We start from the raw sequence: 19,105 nt of genomic DNA on the forward strand, positions 1-19,105 counted from the left end.
GACACCCCCTCCGATATGGACCATGATGTATTAGAAGTTATTGCAACAACTTCTAAACATCCTCCACCACCGGCGTTAGCAACAACAATTGCAGAAACCAAAAAAAGCAAACAAAATGAGCGCAAAAGGCAAAGGCTCGAATGTGCCTTGTCACCCATAAACGTTGATATTTCTGGATTGAATAGTCAACTATTAAAGCATAATACCCAGGATCAAAACAAATTCGGTATCCTAGGAGCACTTGCTGACATCGATTTTGAATTGCCAAATCAAGCGGCCAGTTCAAATCCCCAAAAAACCAACGTTGGCGAGCATAAAGCCAAACCAACATGGGGTCCTCCAATTTTTTTATTCAATGTTGACATCAACGCCTTAGTGGCGATGTTAAGAAAAGCAATTCCTGAATCGTCATTTAGAATCAGAAATCCTATCAAATCGAAAAGCAAACTTTATTTTGCAGATCCCCAAATTCATACCTCTATGATGGCTTTGTTAAAGGAGAAAAACATTCAATCTTACTCATTCACACCGAAAGAGCTTAAACAAGTTCCTATGATAATAAGAAATCTTTACCAGCATACTGACCCTGATCAAATTAAACAGGAATTAGACATATTGGTTCCCAACACGGTTGATAAAGTAACCAAATTCAAAACGCAGAGATCGATAAGAACGAACGTCGACACCGGTCTCTTCTTGGTAACATTGCTACCAGGCAAGTCATTTGATGAGGTCTCCCATATACGGGGCATACTAAATCAGTCAATCTCTTGGGAGAAACCAAAAAAGAAAAATGGCGACATTCAATGCCATAGATGTCAGAAATGGGGCCACGTTTCCCGAAACTGCAACTCGTCATTTAACTGCGTCAAATGCGACCAATCTCACCTTCCAGGAGAATGTCAACGTAAGATCTCCGACCCCACAGAACCATTTTGCATAAACTGCAACAAGTCAGGACACCCAGCTAATTGGAGAGGTTGCCCGGCATATAAACAATATGTCGCCGCCAGAAAAAGTAAAATAGCTAAGGCCATTGAAAATAAAAATGTTGCCCAAAACAACGTCCAAAGAGTCATTGATATGTCTATTCTGACTCCCGGTAAATCATATGCCAGTCATCTTAAACCATTCCCTGTACAGAACACCGATGGACCTCAAAAGCCACAGTTAATACAAGATTTCTTGAAACTTGCTAATGTTTTTCTTGAACCAGAAGAGGTATCCCTAGAGGAAGAAATCCAATTGTTTTTGAATAATTTCAAAAACATGCCAAAAAGGAGTTCTTGAGACTCCTAAACAAGGTAAGAACAAATTATGGATCGTAGATCCATTAAAATCTTAACTTTCAATGTTCGATCACTAATTGATACGAGTCGGAGGATTGAGTTGCGAAACTTGCTCCACAAGGAAAATGTTGACATCGCCCTTTTACAAGAATGTCGTCTTCGTAATCATGGGTATGTCAAAATTGATGGTTATAATTTTCTTTATGACAATTCACCATTAGGAGTAGCAGTGCTGGTGAAAAGTAACATACATTTCAGTCGAGTTTATAATACTGACATCGGAGTTAACACGTCCCTCATCAAAATTGAAACATATTCACACAATTGTTCCAAAAAGTTTTTAATCGGCTCGGTATACATACCTTGCAGCTACCCCGTGATTAAACTCGAATCTGCCCTCAACAAATTATTGTCACTATGCCAAAATTTTGATGGCTTCATCCTTGGCGGTGACTTAAACTCTAAAAGTCCTATGTGGGGAGACTCACTTGAAAACTCAAACGGCAAAGTTTTACGTTCCTGGCTTAATGACAACTTTTTAGAAGTGACTCGTCTATGCGACACAACCCCATCATATCCTAACGGATCGTCTTTCCTCGACCACTTTTTATTAAGTTCACATCTTGTCAATCAGGGAAATCACAATTACCGTATTTCCACCCTGCCCACATTTTCTGATCACTTCCCACTTAAGCTGGTTTTAAAGTTTGAATACTCGGATTTGGTAATAAAGCCGCCAAATTTTCTCACCTCATACAAGAACACGGATTGGGTTGGTTTTCGTCATGACGTAGATGTATTGTCAAACCAACTAATGCCCTCAATTAACAGGAATTTGGAAAATGATGAAATTGATGCCGTAATTGATGATTTTAATAACGAGTTTATCCGTATTCATAATTCTCATACCGAAAAGATTATATTAAGGGATGGAAAGCCAAAATTCTCCCCTAAAATTCAACACTTTCTCAAAGTCAAGCATAACTGGCAAAATCAACTGAAGAAAATCTTTCATCGCACTGGTAACAGAACAAATCATGAGTACTCAATACTTTCTAAGCAGATTCAGCTTCTTAAAAATATTATTAAAGAGCTAATCAATATCGAGTCCGCTCAAGAATTCAATAATAAATTGGCAAAGATCAAACCCAGTCCGTTTGCTTTTAAACAAATATCCCAATTCACGGGCAAATCAAAATCACCTTTTTGCAAAAAGCTGCAAGATGGCAACAATGTAATAACAAACAGTTGTGAAATAGCGGATCGTTTTCAAACGTTTTATTCATCAATATTTCAAGAGTCATTACCTTTACAGCCAGTGGATGATCTCAACTCTAGGGTAGCTTCCTGTCTAGATGCCACTGCCGCACATATATACTCATTTGATGTTGGATTTGATGCTTTAAATAATCCTGATACATTACATTTCACAGCTCCTGAAAATATAAAGAGTATTATAGCCAATATAAACACAAAAAAGTCTACTGGTCCGGATGGGATTTCAAATTTCATCATCAAAAAACTTCCTGAGTCTGCTATCAATCTCTTGACTTGTTTATTCAACAACTGCATCAACAACGGCTATTTTCCAAAACAATGGAAGATAGCCAAAATTATCCCCATTAAAAAGAAATCTAATGCTGACGTCGTTGAAGAATTCCGGCCAATATCCCTTTTGTCCAATGTTGGAAAAATATTTGAAGCCGTCCTAAAACAAAAAATGGAAAATGAATTTCCTATAAGTCCAATTTCTAATTACCAATTCGGTTTCAAACCTGGCCATTCTACGCAGCATGCTCTTCTCAAGTTCCATGACGATATAACTTGTAATCTGAGGGATAAAACATGCACAGTTGCAATATCCCTTGATATCCAGAAAGCATTTGATTCTGTTTGTCATATAGGCATATTATACAAATTGATTCAAATTGGCTTCGATCCGTTTATAATAAAAATACTGCGAAGCTTCTTCATGTCACGGAAATTCATGGTCCAATATAAACCATTCATCTTCATCACTGGGTTCTGTTAACAGCGGCGTTCCCCAAGGTAGCATCCTGGCACCTTATCTCTTCAACATATTCCTGCATGATTTTCCACACGTGAACCAAAGATCTCAGGCTATTTTATACGCAGACGATTGCCTGATTTACTCCCACAATATATCACCATGTAGCGCTCTGGATAGTGCAAAGTCACACCTATACACCATCAACGAATATTACAAAACGTGGGGCATACAAATAAATGCAGCAAAATCAGTGGCTATATGCATACGAAACGCCTCTGGAAAATGTCCCAAGTACGTTGTCCCTGAAAGCAAGTCGTTGCACTTGTCGCTGGACGGGGTGGATATACCCTTTGCAACATCCTTCAAATATTTGGGCATTAACTTCAACAATCTATTGAAGTTCAACAACCACGCGCGTTCTGCAATTCAAAAAGCAAGAAGAATATCAGGGAAGTTCACGTATATTCTCCACAATAAGTACTTACCCCAGAACACGAAACTGCTGTTATACAAGGTTGCAATCAGACCAATATTATCCTACGGGTTTCCAATCTGGTTCACTATTTCACCCATAGTGGCCAAGGAGTTGGAAATCCTAGAACGAAACATTCTAAGAAAATGTATAAACAAACACTATGAGAACTCACAAAAAAAATTTCTAACTCTTTCTTATACCGTACATCTCGAATAGTTCCATTCTGTGAGTATATGCAGCATCATCTAAAGAAATTCGTGGAAAGACTGGAAATCCACGTTAATCCTCTAATGAACGATATCATCGAACGTGAAAAACACATACCATGGGCAGAATCATCTTATCTTTCTCCAGTTGGGATCATGAAGGAACCACCGGCTGATGTTTCGGACGTCTATGCCATTCCGCAGTTCTACAAAAAAACCGCATCTGGCTGTCACAGAGGTTAAATCCAGTTATTAGTTATTAATTTACAAAATGTGCAATACTATATTCATGGTACAATCATTAAAAGGTAGGGCACAGCAAACATCTGATTACAATTTTTTCCTGAGGTCCTCCTATTGTGTCAAAACAGTTTTGACAAAGTTGGCAAACGGAAAAAAAATTTATTCAAAATCACATTGGAAATATACAAAAACAAATATAGAAGATGTACAATTTTGAAAGCAGAAATGACTTCAACATTGTCGACGTGTTCTTGCATTAAACAGTGGGGTCAGATGAGTGGAATATGCTGTGGATATGTGTTGTGATTGCAGCTTACCGATGTCCAACTTCCGTGATGTGTCTGTTCGTAACAATAAATCTAATACTGCTAACTGTCATGTTTTTGTCGCTGCGAAGTCTATCAACATGATTCCTTTGGCAGAAGCTTCACTGGGAAGACAGAATTTTCGGACTGTTGGACCAAAGTCATTCTCCTTTCCAATTTCGGCATTAAAATCGAATAAAATAAATATGTCATGGGCAGGACAACTATCATGCGTTTCTTCTAAGCGCTCGTAAAATATATCTTTGGTCTGTTCGGACCCGCATGTGCCGGGGCCATTAAGTTTTGTTGTGGCGCCTTTCCAAATGCATCGTATATCCTGTATGGCAGTAATATCGGTCTTGTATTTTTCAAGTACATATTCCAAAGCGTAAACTGCACCTTCTGTGAAGATTCCGAACATTCCAGGTGCAGATTCGCTGTTTGTAATCCATAAAACTTTTGCGAGGTCATCAACGTAAGATGGGGGTGTTTTCTGTTTCTATGTTTTTCATAATACGATCTTTTGGAAAGATGGGTTACTAGCCCAATGCCCAGCTCAAGTTTTTAGCGTTCTTATGAGTAAACATGTTAGCTCACTAACCTTAACAGATGGTAAAGGTAGCTTGGAAGGTGGCACCACGGTGAGCTTAGTGACCACTGGGCCGGGCGATCGTTTTATATCCTCCGCCGTTAAGTTTTCTGAACTAAAATCTACAGGTTTCCTTGTATGGTGGGGGTTATACCATAACGTGGACTTTATAAAAATTTTTTGTGGAAATGTGTTTTAACCTCTGCAGATACAAAGTCTTAAATTACAAGGGCAAATTGGGCTAATACATTCAAAATTCTTGAAAGCGACAATTCGCGTTATATGGGGCTATACCAAAACGTGGGCATACATACAGTATGCAAAGTTCATATTCGTACACCCCTAAAAATGAATAAAATCGTTATGAATTCCATATTTTATGTGCAAATATGAAATAATTGATAGGAATTACCATAACGAAGGAAGATTTAAGAATAACAAAACAAATTTTTAATTTATTCCGTCACTTAGGTATAGATGGCGCCTGTGTGGGTGGCAAAGTTCGTATTCGTACACCTATAAGCACTATATATTTGGAGTTTTTAAGGATTTTCAAAGCAAAATACCGCAAATTTTTGTTCTTTTCTTCTTTCGGAATGCCTCTGCTATAGAAATATGTAAAAATAACGGTAATTTTATTAAAAATTTTGCATGAATAAAAAGTCGGACCAATATTTGAAATACCTAAGAAAAATGTGCTAGATATGTTTATCAATTATTTCATATTTGCACATAAAATATGGAATTAATAACGATTTTATTAATTTTTTAGGGGTGTACGAATATGAACTTTGCATACTGTACATATGTAAAATATTTCAATTTAAATATTTGACAATATTTCAAATAAACAAAACCTGTTGCATTTGTTATTAGTCATTTGAAGTTATAAGCAAACCGGCATCAGAGTTGTTTTTTTATAATTTCATGAACCTGCCCAACCTTCTAATAATTGAACCATGACTATATTTATCAATGTTTAAAACGCTCCATCCGAGCAATCGATTTATTAGCACAAGGTGCTTAGTTTCTTCGCAAAATTGCTGTGATTTAGAAAATAAGTTTCTGAATTTTCAATGTTACTCTCTCATAAATTATGAACTCTGTTAGCTATGGTATTTGACAGACCTATTGTTATCTAGTTTTATTGTTTGTTTTTATTTTTATATTTATCAAACCACAGACTCTATTGCTCTGTTCGTAACTGCAGAGGCCGCGAGCAAGCCTCATTCGCACTCTCTTTGTTTATTTTAATTTATTACTTTCCATCATTTTTCGCAAGTAGCGTATCTTTCAACGTAATTAGAACAAGACGAAAATAGTTCTAAGGTATTTTGTTATCCATTCGTAGTACATGTCTCATTGTTATTGAAAAGAAGAAGTCTCGAATAACTACTACTACTACTTACCGGCTTTTATGTTTTTATTCCAAACCAAGGAGATATTTATGAAAACAATCCGTTTTAACACCGAGTGACCGACTAGAAGGTAGAACTGAAGATTAACCAGTTGGAAACTATAGTGGAATCGTCGTTGGAAATGACTGACAAAATCTTAATAATTGACAATGGTTTGTATTGAGCTTAAACATTCTATCTGTGTACCTTTCCCTTAACCAAGTTTCCTCGTCCAGGTTCCTACAAATGTCGTGTGGGATTTTCTGATTCGGAAAAACCTCTATTTGAGTTCAGAAATTTAATTGCAAAACCGCGAAAGGACAAAAAGAAGGACGCACCAAGTGTGGTGGAGAATGCATTTCAAATTGGCGATGAAATTGACGTTGATGCAATGCGATTACTGCTTAAAACCCAGTTTGAAAGGAATGTGGTGACGCATCCAGTTTATCAGGAGCATATATTTGATTACATTTTGGGCAGGATAACACCAGAGGGTCAGGAATGGGAACCACAACCCATTTTGATTACCGAAGCCTTGGCAAATCCCACGTATTGTAGGCAAAGTAAGTGGAGAGAATTCTGATAATGGACCTTTATCACTTATTATTTCCAAATATGTCTTGCATTTGCAGCCATGAATGAATTATTTTTCGAATGCTATGGTGTACCTTCCCTTTGTTATGGCATTGATTCGGCCCTGGCTTGGCAACATAATCGTTCGGCCAGTGAGGAGAATAGTTTAATTGTTAATTTTGGCTATCACACTACTCATGTTGTGCCCATATTACGGGGCCACTTGCAACATGATAAAATTAGACGACTAAATTTGGGTGGCTATCAAATGATTTCCTATTTATATCGTCTGCTGCAAATGAAATATCCTGCCCATTTAAATGCCATATCGTGGACACGAATGGAAGACATTTTCCATAATCACAGCTCTGTGGCGGTAGATTATTTGGGAGAGTTAAGGAAATGGGATAATTTGGAATATTATAATGCCCAGGTGAAGAAGATACAGTTGCCGTATACAGCTCCGGTGGCACCGAATCCGTTGGCAGCTGAGGAAAAGTTGAAGAGGCGCAAAGAAATGGCAAAGCGACTAATTGAGGCCAATCAAAAACGGCTGAGAGAGAAGAAGGGGGAAGAGGTAGGTGTGGATTTAGATTCTATGGTCATTAATTATAACGTTTTGCGATTTTTTAGCAAAGTTCAGATGCCCCAGTTCCCACTACTACCACAACAACCTCTACATCTAGCCGGTCTGCAAAATATCAACCCCCACCCAATGTACCTTTGCAGACGTGGTTGGAGGAGATTAAGAAAAAACACAGTGACATTATTGAAAAGAAAAGCAGTCGACAAAAAAGACGTCAAGAAATGGTAAAGCGGCATACTTTAGCATCACAGGAACGTATGCGTATTATTTCCTTACTGGCTTCACACGATAAAGGTTCCGATGAATTTGGCAAAGACGACAAGGACTGGGATGTCTATAAAAAGATAAGTCATGAAAATGAAAGTGACAGTGATGCTGAAAATGAAAAACTTATGGAATACGAAGGCATTATGAAATACCATCAAGCATCTATGGCAAAGGACTCGGAATCCATAGAGAATACGGCAGAATTATATCAGGTAATCCAATATAGATTAAACTATTTTATTTTGCAACAAACATTTCTAACAACATTAGGGGGGAGAGAGAGGAAGGATTTCGCTTTTTAAAAACCTTCCTTAAATTTACGGACACTTGTGGCCATCAAATCATTTTCATTATAAGAAATGTGCAGGGGTGGTATTAGCGCAGAGGCAACCATGCGATTTTCAGCATTCAGGAAATTAAAGGTAGCACAGGCCTGAAAAGAAATAGAAGAATTGGGGACATTCATTATGGAAAATCTATATGTTCTTACCTGTTCTGTTCTCAAAACCTCAACATTGATTTTATATTTTCTCATAAAACTCAAAATCTCTTTTGATATATTGGGTGAAGGTGTTTGATCACCAATGCCCAAAATTAAAACATCAATTTTTGGCTCCAGGGCTGTAAACAATGATAAGCTCTCCTCGTTAATATCCTCCACTGAGTTAACATTCCATGACAAGAGTGATCTATTGAAGTGGGCAAATTAACTTTAAATTCCCAAACACTAATTGAATATTTTACCTTGGAAACACTGCCACCGGTCCAATAACAACCATATCATTATTCATTCGAAAACCAAACTGACTATACCCCGTAATCATAATACCCAAATCTTGTTGAGTATTGAATATATCAATTCTTGTCTTTCCATCATAGTCATATGCTTTGCTGTGTAACTGTGGGGCCGATTGGAACAAATTTCTCCTTATTACGCCACCAGCAATTGTGGCACTTCGTTTTAAACCGCTTAAATACATAATTCACTAAATTTACTACTCACTTAGATCACAGATATAATCAAAACAATAGAGCACTGGGGGCACATTTCGCATTGGAACATATGTTGCAACAGGGCGACACAAAGTTTGTAGTAAATAAAAACTACTTTTTCTTATTAGGCCTTAAGGCAGCTTTACATTATGTGATATGAAGAAATCGTTTGAAATCAAAGAAAGGTCTTAAGGTAGATTTACACTATGTGATATAAATCATCATCACAGAAATCGGTTGAAAGAAAGCAAAAGGTATATAATCAAAACAGTAGGGCTGTGGGGCACATTTCGAACTGGAACATATGTTGTAACAGGGTGACACATGCATTTCATTTTTAGTTAACAAAACTATGTCTTTTTTTTTGAAAATTAAGACTGAAAGAGTAGCGCTCTCCTTGGCTCACTCCGTAAGGAGTTGAACGATGTTCAGAGCCACGACCAAAAACTTGTCTCCTTGTTTTTATTAGAAGCACTTATGGTAGCTTTACACTGTGAGATATATAACTCTAAAGCCACACGTTAAAACTTTCAAAACAATAGAGCACGGGGGCACATTTCGCATTGGAACATATGTTGCAACAGGGCGACACAAAAATTTGTAGTAAATAAAAACTACTTTTTCTTATTAGGCCTTAAGGCAGCTTTACATTATGTGATATGAAGAAATTGTTTGAAATCAAAGAAAGGTCTTAAGGTAGATTTACACTATGTGATATAAATCATCATCACAGAAATCGGTTGAAAGAAAGCAAAAGGTATATAATCAAAACAGTAGGGCTGTGGGGCACATTTCGAACTGGAACATATGTTGTAACAGGGTGACACATGCATTTCATTTTTATTTAACAAAACTATGTCTTTTTTTTTTTGAAAATTAAGACTGAAAGAGTAGCGCTCTCCTTGGCTCACTCCTTAAGGAGTTGAACGATGTTCAGAGCCACGACCAAAAACTACTTGTCTCCTTGTTTTTATTAGAAGCACTTATGGTAGCTTTACACTGTGAGATATATAACTCTAAAGCCACACGTTAAAACTTTCACAGTTTTTGGGAGAGAGATGAAGCAGCTCCTTCACCTCCGTTCTCTCCCAAAAGATGTGTAAGTTTTGTATGAAACATATGTTGTACAGGGTCACAATTTTAAGAAGACAAAACTATCTGTTCGTATTAGAAGACCTTAAGGGTGGTTTACAATATATGAAAGAAAATGGCTCAAAATAAAAGAAACTTCAACGCCACTGGTGGTGGTTCATCACAAGAAGTGAATTTATCGCCTTTGGAACAGACAGCAGCAAATCTTTTGCAAATGAATTTGGTGACAAATCCAGTAGGTTCAGTTTATGGTATTGTGGAATCATGGGATGAAGATGAAATAGAAATAATGTCAACTGTTGAAGCAGAGTAAGTCGTTGTTTCTTCTCCCCAACCAGAAATGGACAGTGTTCGTCCCACTCCGCGGAGAAGTTGCAGAAAAGAGGACAACAAAATAAATCTCCTCAAGGAGCAAACGGCAACACAAAATGAGCTTTTGAGGACTATATCTAATCTCGAAAAGAAAATGGAAGAACATAATACGATTTTAAAGGAGAATAAAAATTTGCTGCGAGAAACCAAAGAATTGCAAAAGAAGCAAAATGAAATTTTAAAGGACGATCAAAGGACGAACAGCCTCCAACTACACCAGGGAATTTCGTTTTTGAATAAAAATGGTTTTTATTATGTCTTTTTTCCTCCTCCGTCAACTTCGAAACGATCCAATTTGGCACAATTTGTCCTCTAGGACAACTTCCTTCAATACGCTCTAGAATGTAGATTGACCCATGCAATTGTTGAAATCATTGCCATGGGACTTGTGGAAACTTCCATCCGCAAAGAATCTCAACGCAGCGCACACTTTTAAAAGTGGGGGTATTGCTGTTGATCTGTAACTTACTTTGAAGTCATCCTTTAACGTTTCCACAATGTAAACTAAGGCATCCTTTGGCAATCGAAAATACGTCTCAAACCTAAAATCATTTACTGATTATACAGATCTTTCCACATGAACATCAACTTACAGTGCAGATGGCAATTCCAATGGATTCGACTTGTCCCTCAAATTTCTTCTAATAGATGGAATGTCCTGTACATTTTCTTCATAATCAAAAAATAATAAACTTTGACGATCCGAAGATTCAATGGCCAGGTTAAAGTCCAATCTTGGGTTGTTTTCTAAATTTGCTCGAAAACTCAGCCAAAATATTAAAATATTGTCCAGAACATGATACAATAAGAAGGTAGCATTATCAGCTCAGCTGATGGTAACATAATGTGCCAATTGACATCTTATGTTACCAAAAACGGCAGTTGCTGCTACCTTCTTATTGTATCATGGTCCAGAATACACAAAAGAGTTATCCAAAGCGCAAATTATTTTAAAATAGTTTTTTTTTGGCGAATAGAGGTCAAAAATATGAAAAAACACTGATCGATAACATGTTTATCGACCACCCAATTGAGTTGACATTAATGGTACAACATTTCATCTCAGTCGCGCAGACAACTGACAACTCAACTCAAGTTTAGTTGCAATGCAAGATCGACCCATAAGATATTTAGGATGCTTTACACCACGTGATATATAATGACTCTTGAGGGAAAGAAAAATAAGAAAAATGTGAATCTGCGGAATTGTGTGGGAAATAGAAAAGCAAAAAAATTCTGTGTTACACGAAAAAATTGCAGGGGTTTTGATGCATAAATTCGGTTTTGTGGGAGTCCGTGGAAGACGAAAATAACTTTGTTTTCTTTGGTTCACTTCTTTTTTTTTTATAACGGCAAACCATCAACATTAACGTAATATATCTATTGATTTAAATTATGTTTACACATACACGGCTATGTGGGAATATTCATTTTATGGGGGATGATCATAATTCCCTAGATATGGAAAATTCTTAAAATTCAAGGAATTCAAAAGGAAATGTTATGCACCTAGCTGAGTTTCACAGCTTATCATAGGAGAAAGGCTAAAATCGCTATCTAAGAGGAGTTAACGACATGAAAAAACTAATATAATCCTTTGGAGTTCGTAATCTTAACATTTTCCCTAAAATGACATCCATAACAATTGACTTTTCCTTAGTTACACGTTGGCGTCGAATCTTTGCGAGCCCCAGAATTACTATTCCAACCCAGCATGATTGGCATGTATGAAACTGGTGTAGCTGAGCTATTAAAATTTGTTTTTGATAACTTTGCACCCGAAGATCAGCAGACCTTAGCCGATAATGTATTCATAACAGGTGGATGTTCACAATTACCAGGTATTTAACAATGAATTATTGTTTTTATCACCAATATTAGAAAAACCCCAACCCATTTTATTTAGGTCTTAAAAGTCGATTAGTTAAGGAATTACAGGAAATGCGTCCATTTCAATCGTCCTTTTCAATTAAGGAAAGTAAAAATGCTCTACTAGACGCCTGGTTTGGTGGCAAAGACTTGGCCAACTCATCACATTGGACATCGTGTTTAACAACCAAAGCTGATTACATGGAAAAGGGTACAGACTATTTTAAAGATTATCCAACAAGCAATAAATATTTGATTACACCACAGAAATGTGGTGAATAATACATAAATAAATGTGACTTTTATTAGGCCCATACCTATATACGGACGAATACCCAGGGTGTGTCTGGTGAAAAAAGTAGAACACATATATTCTTATGAGAACTACCGATATACGTCGAGCGTATACTTTTTGTAAGTTAAAAATTTTGAACTTTGACAGAACGTTATTGTTTGTGTGTTTTGTATTTTAAAAACAAAAGCTCAACAAAACATGAAATACAATTCATTGCAAAGGAAAATTATTTATTTTACGAATAAAAATATTTAAGTAAGTTTCGATCGCGGATTTTGTGTTTTAAATGTGATTTACGACTTAACGTATTTGGGTAATACGGACGCTCAGAGAGCGTTGTTTTGGTAGGTTGGTGAAATATTTGTGGACGTCCCGTCGTTATTTAGGTTTAGCAGTTAGGGAAGATATATGTATATTTTGATGGAAGGAAAGCATAATTTATAATTTATAAAAACGGCGTTATCTTCGGCCTGCCCATCATAAACTATCAGCCCAATTACGAATATTCCTGCGGAATACAACTCTCGCGGAATAAAATGTTCTCGAAAAAACATTCCTCCAATCATAAATAATTGGAGAAAAATAATCTTTGAATTTGGCAGCACATTTGTTTGGAAGTAGTGAATCACCGACGTAACATTTGTATATTTTACTTGCAAAAGTTTAACCTCTGTCCATTGAAACCACACTCCTCCCCACGATATGTTATCGAGATGCATTTCTGACTATGTCCCTATATTAAATAATACCCCGTTTGCATTAGAGCTTTTCGCCGGGTTAACCTTCTTCTTGAGGATTTGTTTAGACGTATATGCATCGCAATTGACATTTGAAAGCCAGTTGGTTTACTAAATTCGGTTATATGCAAACACCATTTACGTTTCGATCCCAGCAGTTACCATAAGATTTTTATACTTCTACCGTTTTTTAATTTGAAAATTTTAAATTTTTTCAATTCAATTTATCTTCTATTTTATTTTGTTTTTAATTTATTTTGTATTTTTTACTCCTTTTCGGTTTCCTCCTAATGACACAAATCTCGCATGTAAGATTCAAACATCATTTTTATTTAATTTCCATATAAAAAATTATATTTTTCATTTGAAAAAATAAACATACACTGCTGCGAAGAGAATCACATTGTCTAAGGTCCCCTTAATAAATACTCGTTCTCTTATGAATCACCCTGTGTCTCTATAGTATTGTTTTGCTAACACATGATTATGTCAGAATTGTGGGGGCAGTAGGATTAGACGACGAACTTTAACTTGAAAGGATGTTGGCAAGTCAAAGATTACGGGTTTGCACCCCACTCTACTTGAATTTATCAAAGAGACTTATATCCAACGAAATCAGAGAGGTGCTCAACACACGTTTGGAACCTCCAGCCGGCGTAAATGGCAATCAATTGCAGCTGTCGGTGATTAGCAAAAACCTCAATGCTCTTAACCTCGATTTGTACGTAAACAATTTGGGCCAACATGAGGATAGAAGTTCAACCATTGTTGATTTATTGACACACATTCGTTCAAGCCGCTTGGCCAACACCTGTTTGGAGTCGACAAATTTTGGTGTTGTGCGCCAGCTGTTAGATAATGTCAGTGTTCAAGAGTTGGTACCAATTTTAATCGATCGTCCTAAATATGGTATTTTCTTGGACAACTTTACGGGCTTTGCTGTAACATCTGCCCTGCACAGTGAAAAGGAATATGCTTTGGCATTGCCGTTGGTTTTGAAATTGGTTTTACTCGATGAATTGGATAGTGTTTTCATTCAACAATTTTGTGTAAAATCGTCGTTGGCTGAGTTGAAGAAACAGTTGGTGGAAGAGCAGCAAGCCGGCGAGGAACAAGCCAAGGCCCCGGTTGGAAAAGTTCAGGAGGTAGGTTTTTGGTGTTTCTTTTTTTGTTGAGTGAAATGTATTAATGTCATTGTTGTATTTTAGCAAAAAGTTCGTGTCCATTTCATAAGAAATCCTTTGGAATATGATGTCAAGAATGATATTGCCAAGTCCCTGTTGAAAATAGCTCCCAAAGCTCTTTCTGGAGAGACTCAAGAAAATGCCAAGCTCTTGGGTTATGTTTTGAGCAAACGTTTTGGCGATTTGGAGAAATCATTGTTATCAATGACATCCAACATTTGCCCAGATATTTTGGAACTCAGTAAAGCTATCCTCAGTCGCTGTGAACAAAATGAATTGGCTGGCAAATTAGAAACTGTTGCCACCCAAAAGAAGGGAAGTAAGAATTTTGAAGAATTAATAGATGGCCTGCTTGAGGAATCTGTTACAAAGGAAGCCAAAACCTTGGCTGAGCGTCAAAAACAATTATTCCCCACCTGGCAAAAGTTACGGGAAGAAAAGAAACTGGCCTTGGAGAAGGAAATTGCAGATATGGAGAGAAAAGAAAACATTGAAAAGATGCGAAACGAAATCGAAACCAAAAAGCAGTTGCTGTGGTTCTTCGAAGAGGAAGACAAATTGGATTTGCAAATCTACAACAAACGTGTCTTCTATCCCAAGAGATGGTTCGGCAAAAAGAAGAAGCCACGTGTCTTGGATGAACACTATGTACCACCCCAGATTAGAAAAATCCAATAAATATAGTTTGGTTTTGAACCAGAATTTATATTTTAATTGTTAAGTTTTTTTTTTCAAAAATAAAAATACATAATGGAAATATTTCGGCGTATGAATTCGATGAGTGAAAAAATGCAGTTTAAATATTTTTACAAACTCATTTTAAATTAACTATTTGTTTTTGGGACTTAATAGATAACAGTATTACACTTAAGGAGGAGTTTAGAGAGTTACGTTTAGTTGGCGGTGGCTCCGGGATATCTTTCGAGTAGCATAGCAACACCTTGACCGCCGGCGGCGCACGCAGCGACAACACCCAATTTGCCATCCTCACGTACCAAACGATTGGCGGTGTGCATGCACAGGCGGACACCGGTGGCAGCAAATGGATGACCAATTGACAAGGAGCCACCCCAGTTGTTGAATTTGCTCATGTCGGGGGCACCATATTTCTCACTAAGACCCAAATAGGTCTTGCACCACCAATCAGAATCCATGGCCTTCATGTTGGCTACAATTTGACCGGCAAAGGCTTCATGGACTTCCCAGGTATCAATGTCCTTGAGTGTGAGACCGGCCTTCTTCAACAATTTGGGAATACCATAGGCAGGACCCAAAAGCAATTGATCAACGGGATCTTGGGAGACAAAAGTGAAATCACGTAAATAGGCTTTGGGTTTTAGGCCCAATTGTTTGGCTTTCTCTTCGGTCATGATGAGACAAGCTGAGGCACCATCGGTCTATAACAACAAAGTTTAATGTGTTAGCTAAAGTCGATCCCTTTTGCAATGGTCCACTTACCAGAAATGAGGCATTAGCAGCGGTAATTGTGCCATGAGGCTTAATAAAGGCGGGTTTAAGTTTACCTAACTGTTCCAGGGTTGAAACACGTATACCATTGTCCTTGGAAATCAAGCCATCAACACCAGATACTACAATAATTTCAAGGATATTTCATTTGTTTTGAATAAGAATCTTATTTTATTTACCTTTGAAGGGCACCAAATCTGTAAAGTAACCCTTTTCCTCGGCCTGCTTAGCCATGGTATGTGATCTCAAGGCATATTCATCTTGTTCTTTGCGTGAAACATTAAAGGCGGCAGCCAGACGATCAGCAGAGTGACCCATGGTTTCACCAGAAGAAAATTCAGCAACAGCTGGTAATTCGGGTACCAAGAAATTGGGTCTAAATGTCGACAATATGGACAGACGTTGTCCCAACGTTTTCGCCTTGCTAGCCCTCATCATAAGGGAACGCATATTACGTGAAAATCTAATGGGAACATCAGACATAAATTCAACACCACCAGCAACAATGGTGTCGTATGTACCGGTGGCAATTAGACCCATGCCAGTGGTAATGGCCTGCAAATTTTAGAAGGGTTTGTTAGGTAAAAATGTTAAATGAAAAAAAGGGTTTTACACAATGTGTCACATGAAAATATGGCCAAGTGAACTTGCAATTATGAAGAAGACATCTATTCAGCCCGGATGAATAGGGTTTTCTATAAGAAAACTTGTACTCAGCCCAGCTGAATACGGTTTTCTATAAGAAACCGACTGAATAAGGTTGTTTTCTATAAGAAAACTTACTTCTATTCAGCTAGACTGAATAAGGTTTTCTATAAGAAAACTTCTATTCAGCCAGGCTGAATAAGGTTTTCTATAAGAAAACTTCTATTCAGCCAGGCTGAATAAGGTTTTCTATAAGAAAACTGCTATTCAGCCAGGCTGAATAAGGTTTTCTATAAGAAAACTTCTATTCAGCCAGGCTGAATAAGGTTTTCTATAAGAAAACTTCTATTCAGCCAGGCTGAATAAGGTTTTCTATAAGAAAACTTCTATTCAGCCAGGCTGAATAAGGTTTTCTATAAGAAAACTTCTATTCAGCCAGGCTGAATAAGGTTTTCTATAAGAAAACTTCTATTCAGCCAGGCTGAATAAGGTTTTCTATAAGAAAACTTCTATTCAGCCAGGCTGAATAAGGTTTTCTATAAGAAAACTTCTATTCAGCCAGGCTGAATAAGGTTTTCTATAAGAAAACTTCTATTCAGCCAGGCTGAATAAGGTTTTCTATAAGAAAACTTCTATTCAGCCAGGCTGAATAAGGTTTTCTATAAGAAAATTTCTGTTCAGCAGGCTGAATAAGGTTTTCTATAAGAAAACTTCTATTCAGCCAGGCTGAGTAAGGTATTCTTTAAGAAAACTTTTATTCAGCCAGGTGAAATAAGATTTTCTATAAGAAAACTTTAATTCAGCCAGGTGAAATAAGATTTTCTATATAAAATAAGGATTTTTATAAGAAAACTTGTATTTCAGCCCGGCTGAATAAGGTTTTCTATAAGAAATCTTCTATAAAGCCAGGCTTGAATAACACCCCGCTTACACTTAACCGGATTAACCCAGTTAGTTTGGATTTCAAATGTCAATTCCATAGCACAAACGTCTAATAAATCGACTCCAAGTGGGTTAACCCGGCTAAAAACTCTTGTGTAACCGTACTATTAGGTTGTCTATGTGGCACATCGTTTAAACCTGCCTCTTCTTATAGTAAAAACTTACAGCATTAGAACTAATACAAGCCATGGTGACAGTGTGGGCGGGAGTTTTATCACTAAAGCCTGCAGCCAAAGCAGCCTCACGGGCAATATTGGATGTTTTAACCTCTTGGATTACTGTACCGTAGATAATATAATCGATAAGTTCTTTGTCTACTTGGGTTTTACGCAGTAGGCTCCTAAAACAAAAAACCTTTATTACATACACTCACGATAACATTAACATCATAACTTACAAAAGAGAATGGCGAGCCAATTCGTGGGGCATCAACTTGGAATAATTGGTACCCGACAACAAGAAAGGACTGCGTACACCATCGACAAGAACAATATTTTTGCGGCCATTTGTATTCGTGGATGATGGTGTGGACATAGAACGGACAGCACCTGAGAGAATGTTTAATATTTGTTTTTAATTAGAATAAAAATGCCGGTATAATTGCAATGTAAAATAGAATTTTATTAACTTTTAAATTAATTTCCCTTATCATTCCTTTTATGGTTGTATTTCATCAAAATATCATACATAACAAACCAAATTATCTGTCTCTTGTCATAATTGGACTTTGACCATTGATTGCCTCCTCTGAAGCAGCAAACAATCAGTGATCTAAATCAAAAATGTTTTACAGTTAAATACATCTGTATGTGTGAGAGATTGCGTCGGCAAACCTTTCGCTGATTACTGCATTTTTTGACACAATTCCCCATTTATTATGCATAATAATTTTATATTTTAATTCCTTTATTATTTCACTTCGAATACTTACTAATTCCCCACAACTTTTTGGCAGCATTTTGCACTGCAATTGATTTTAAATTTGCCAACATGTTTATAGATCTTATGACTTATAATAAATACTATACAAAATAGATGTGGAACTCAGAGTAAACAAACTAATAATGAAAAGTACAAAGATCAATGCAAAAAAAAATCAACTGTCTGGCTAAAACGTCAAAAATAATTTGCAAAAATGAGAGATAACTTAAATACAATTATTCAGCGACGTAACGTGTGATAAAGCACAAAACAGCTGTCCAAAGACATAAATACAACTAAGACTGGACAAAATGCATGCAACAAAAAAATGTTTACGAAACTTTGTATAGAAACATTACCCTTAACAGATTGCAGTTAATTCAAAATCGCAACCAAGGAGGAACATTTCATGTAATGGTATCAGAAACGAAATTTATGAATTCAAGGATCTATTCAAGAATAATTCTATGTCAATTGGATCGGTAAATTCGGTTAAATACGTAAAAATGTATAAAAGAAAAAAATGTTATATCACCATATCGTGATATAACATTATGTTAAATCCAAAAGCCATTCACTGAAGAATGATAGCAAAAAAATGTCTTATCTTGTTGTATTTATTGGTCTGTTCCTTTACTTTTGAAAAT

The 19,105-nt window shown here is 36.7% G+C and overlaps 4 protein-coding genes across 4 annotated transcripts; 2 read left to right on the top strand and 2 right to left on the bottom strand.

Moving 5' to 3' along the window:
• Positions 1–6,086: 6,086 nt before the first annotated feature.
• On the top strand, positions 6,087–12,561 carry Arp5 (Actin-related protein 5). Its single transcript, XM_073992107.1, has 6 exons — positions 6,087–6,688; positions 6,752–7,078; positions 7,148–7,665; positions 7,722–8,153; positions 12,059–12,239; positions 12,305–12,561. Exons 1-6 carry the CDS (start codon positions 6,658–6,660, stop codon positions 12,547–12,549), a joined length of 1,734 nt encoding a protein of 577 aa, XP_073848208.1. The 5' UTR covers positions 6,087–6,657; the 3' UTR covers positions 12,550–12,561.
• LOC141406514 (NADH dehydrogenase [ubiquinone] 1 alpha subcomplex assembly factor 3) lies at positions 8,145–9,096 on the bottom strand. The gene is made up of 3 exons (XM_073992127.1): positions 8,686–9,096; positions 8,432–8,630; positions 8,145–8,374 (listed from the first exon to the last, which is right to left on the bottom strand). Exons 1-3 carry the CDS (start codon positions 8,919–8,921, stop codon positions 8,240–8,242), a joined length of 570 nt encoding a protein of 189 aa, XP_073848228.1. The 5' UTR covers positions 8,922–9,096; the 3' UTR covers positions 8,145–8,239.
• A 1,182-nt stretch (positions 12,562–13,743) lies between the features above and the next one.
• Positions 13,744–15,240, top strand: LOC141406510 (uncharacterized). The gene is made up of 2 exons (XM_073992120.1): positions 13,744–14,444; positions 14,508–15,240. The coding sequence occupies exons 1-2, from the start codon at positions 13,839–13,841 to the stop codon at positions 15,159–15,161; spliced, it is 1,260 nt and encodes a 419-aa protein (XP_073848221.1). The 5' UTR covers positions 13,744–13,838; the 3' UTR covers positions 15,162–15,240.
• Positions 15,163–18,757, bottom strand: Mtpbeta (mitochondrial trifunctional protein beta subunit). Its single transcript, XM_073992119.1, has 6 exons — positions 18,469–18,757; positions 17,935–18,085; positions 17,703–17,877; positions 16,130–16,505; positions 15,942–16,072; positions 15,163–15,880 (listed from the first exon to the last, which is right to left on the bottom strand). Exons 1-6 carry the CDS (start codon positions 18,527–18,529, stop codon positions 15,377–15,379), a joined length of 1,398 nt encoding a protein of 465 aa, XP_073848220.1. The 5' UTR covers positions 18,530–18,757; the 3' UTR covers positions 15,163–15,376.
• Between the last annotated feature and the right edge of the window lie 348 nt (positions 18,758–19,105).

Source organism: Musca autumnalis, unplaced genomic scaffold (genome assembly GCF_047663935.1).
Source record: "Musca autumnalis isolate F117 unplaced genomic scaffold, ASM4766393v1 scaffold_5, whole genome shotgun sequence".
Taxonomy (NCBI): domain Eukaryota; kingdom Metazoa; phylum Arthropoda; class Insecta; order Diptera; family Muscidae; genus Musca; species Musca autumnalis.

Bases quoted from the DNA above. Each gene is read 5' to 3' on its own strand.
- Mtpbeta (XM_073992119.1), bottom strand. From the start codon at position 18,529: ATGTTGGCAAATTTAAAATCAATTGCAGTGCAAAATGCTGCCAAAAAG. The intron at 17,878-17,934 runs GTAAGTTATGAT...TTTTTGTTTTAG, and splicing joins TTGGCTCGCCATTCTCTTTT to GAGCCTACTGCGTAAAACCC. The intron at 16,073-16,129 runs GTAAATAAAATA...AAATTATTGTAG, and splicing joins AGATTTGGTGCCCTTCAAAG to TATCTGGTGTTGATGGCTTG.
- Arp5 (XM_073992107.1), top strand. From the start codon at position 6,658: ATGACTGACAAAATCTTAATAATTGACAATG. The intron at 6,689-6,751 runs GTTTGTATTGAG...TTCCTCGTCCAG, and splicing joins AATCTTAATAATTGACAATG to GTTCCTACAAATGTCGTGTG. The intron at 7,079-7,147 runs GTAAGTGGAGAG...TTGCATTTGCAG, and splicing joins TCCCACGTATTGTAGGCAAA to CCATGAATGAATTATTTTTC.
- LOC141406510 (XM_073992120.1), top strand. From the start codon at position 13,839: ATGTTGGCAAGTCAAAGATTACGGGTTTGCACCCCACTCTACTTGAAT. The intron at 14,445-14,507 runs GTAGGTTTTTGG...GTTGTATTTTAG, and splicing joins CGGTTGGAAAAGTTCAGGAG to CAAAAAGTTCGTGTCCATTT.
- LOC141406514 (XM_073992127.1), bottom strand. From the start codon at position 8,921: ATGTATTTAAGCGGTTTAAAACGAAGTGCCACAATTGCTGGTGGCGTA. The intron at 8,631-8,685 runs GTAAAATATTCA...CCACTTCAATAG, and splicing joins CCGGTGGCAGTGTTTCCAAG to ATCACTCTTGTCATGGAATG. The intron at 8,375-8,431 runs GTAAGAACATAT...ATTTCTTTTCAG, and splicing joins AGGTTTTGAGAACAGAACAG to GCCTGTGCTACCTTTAATTT.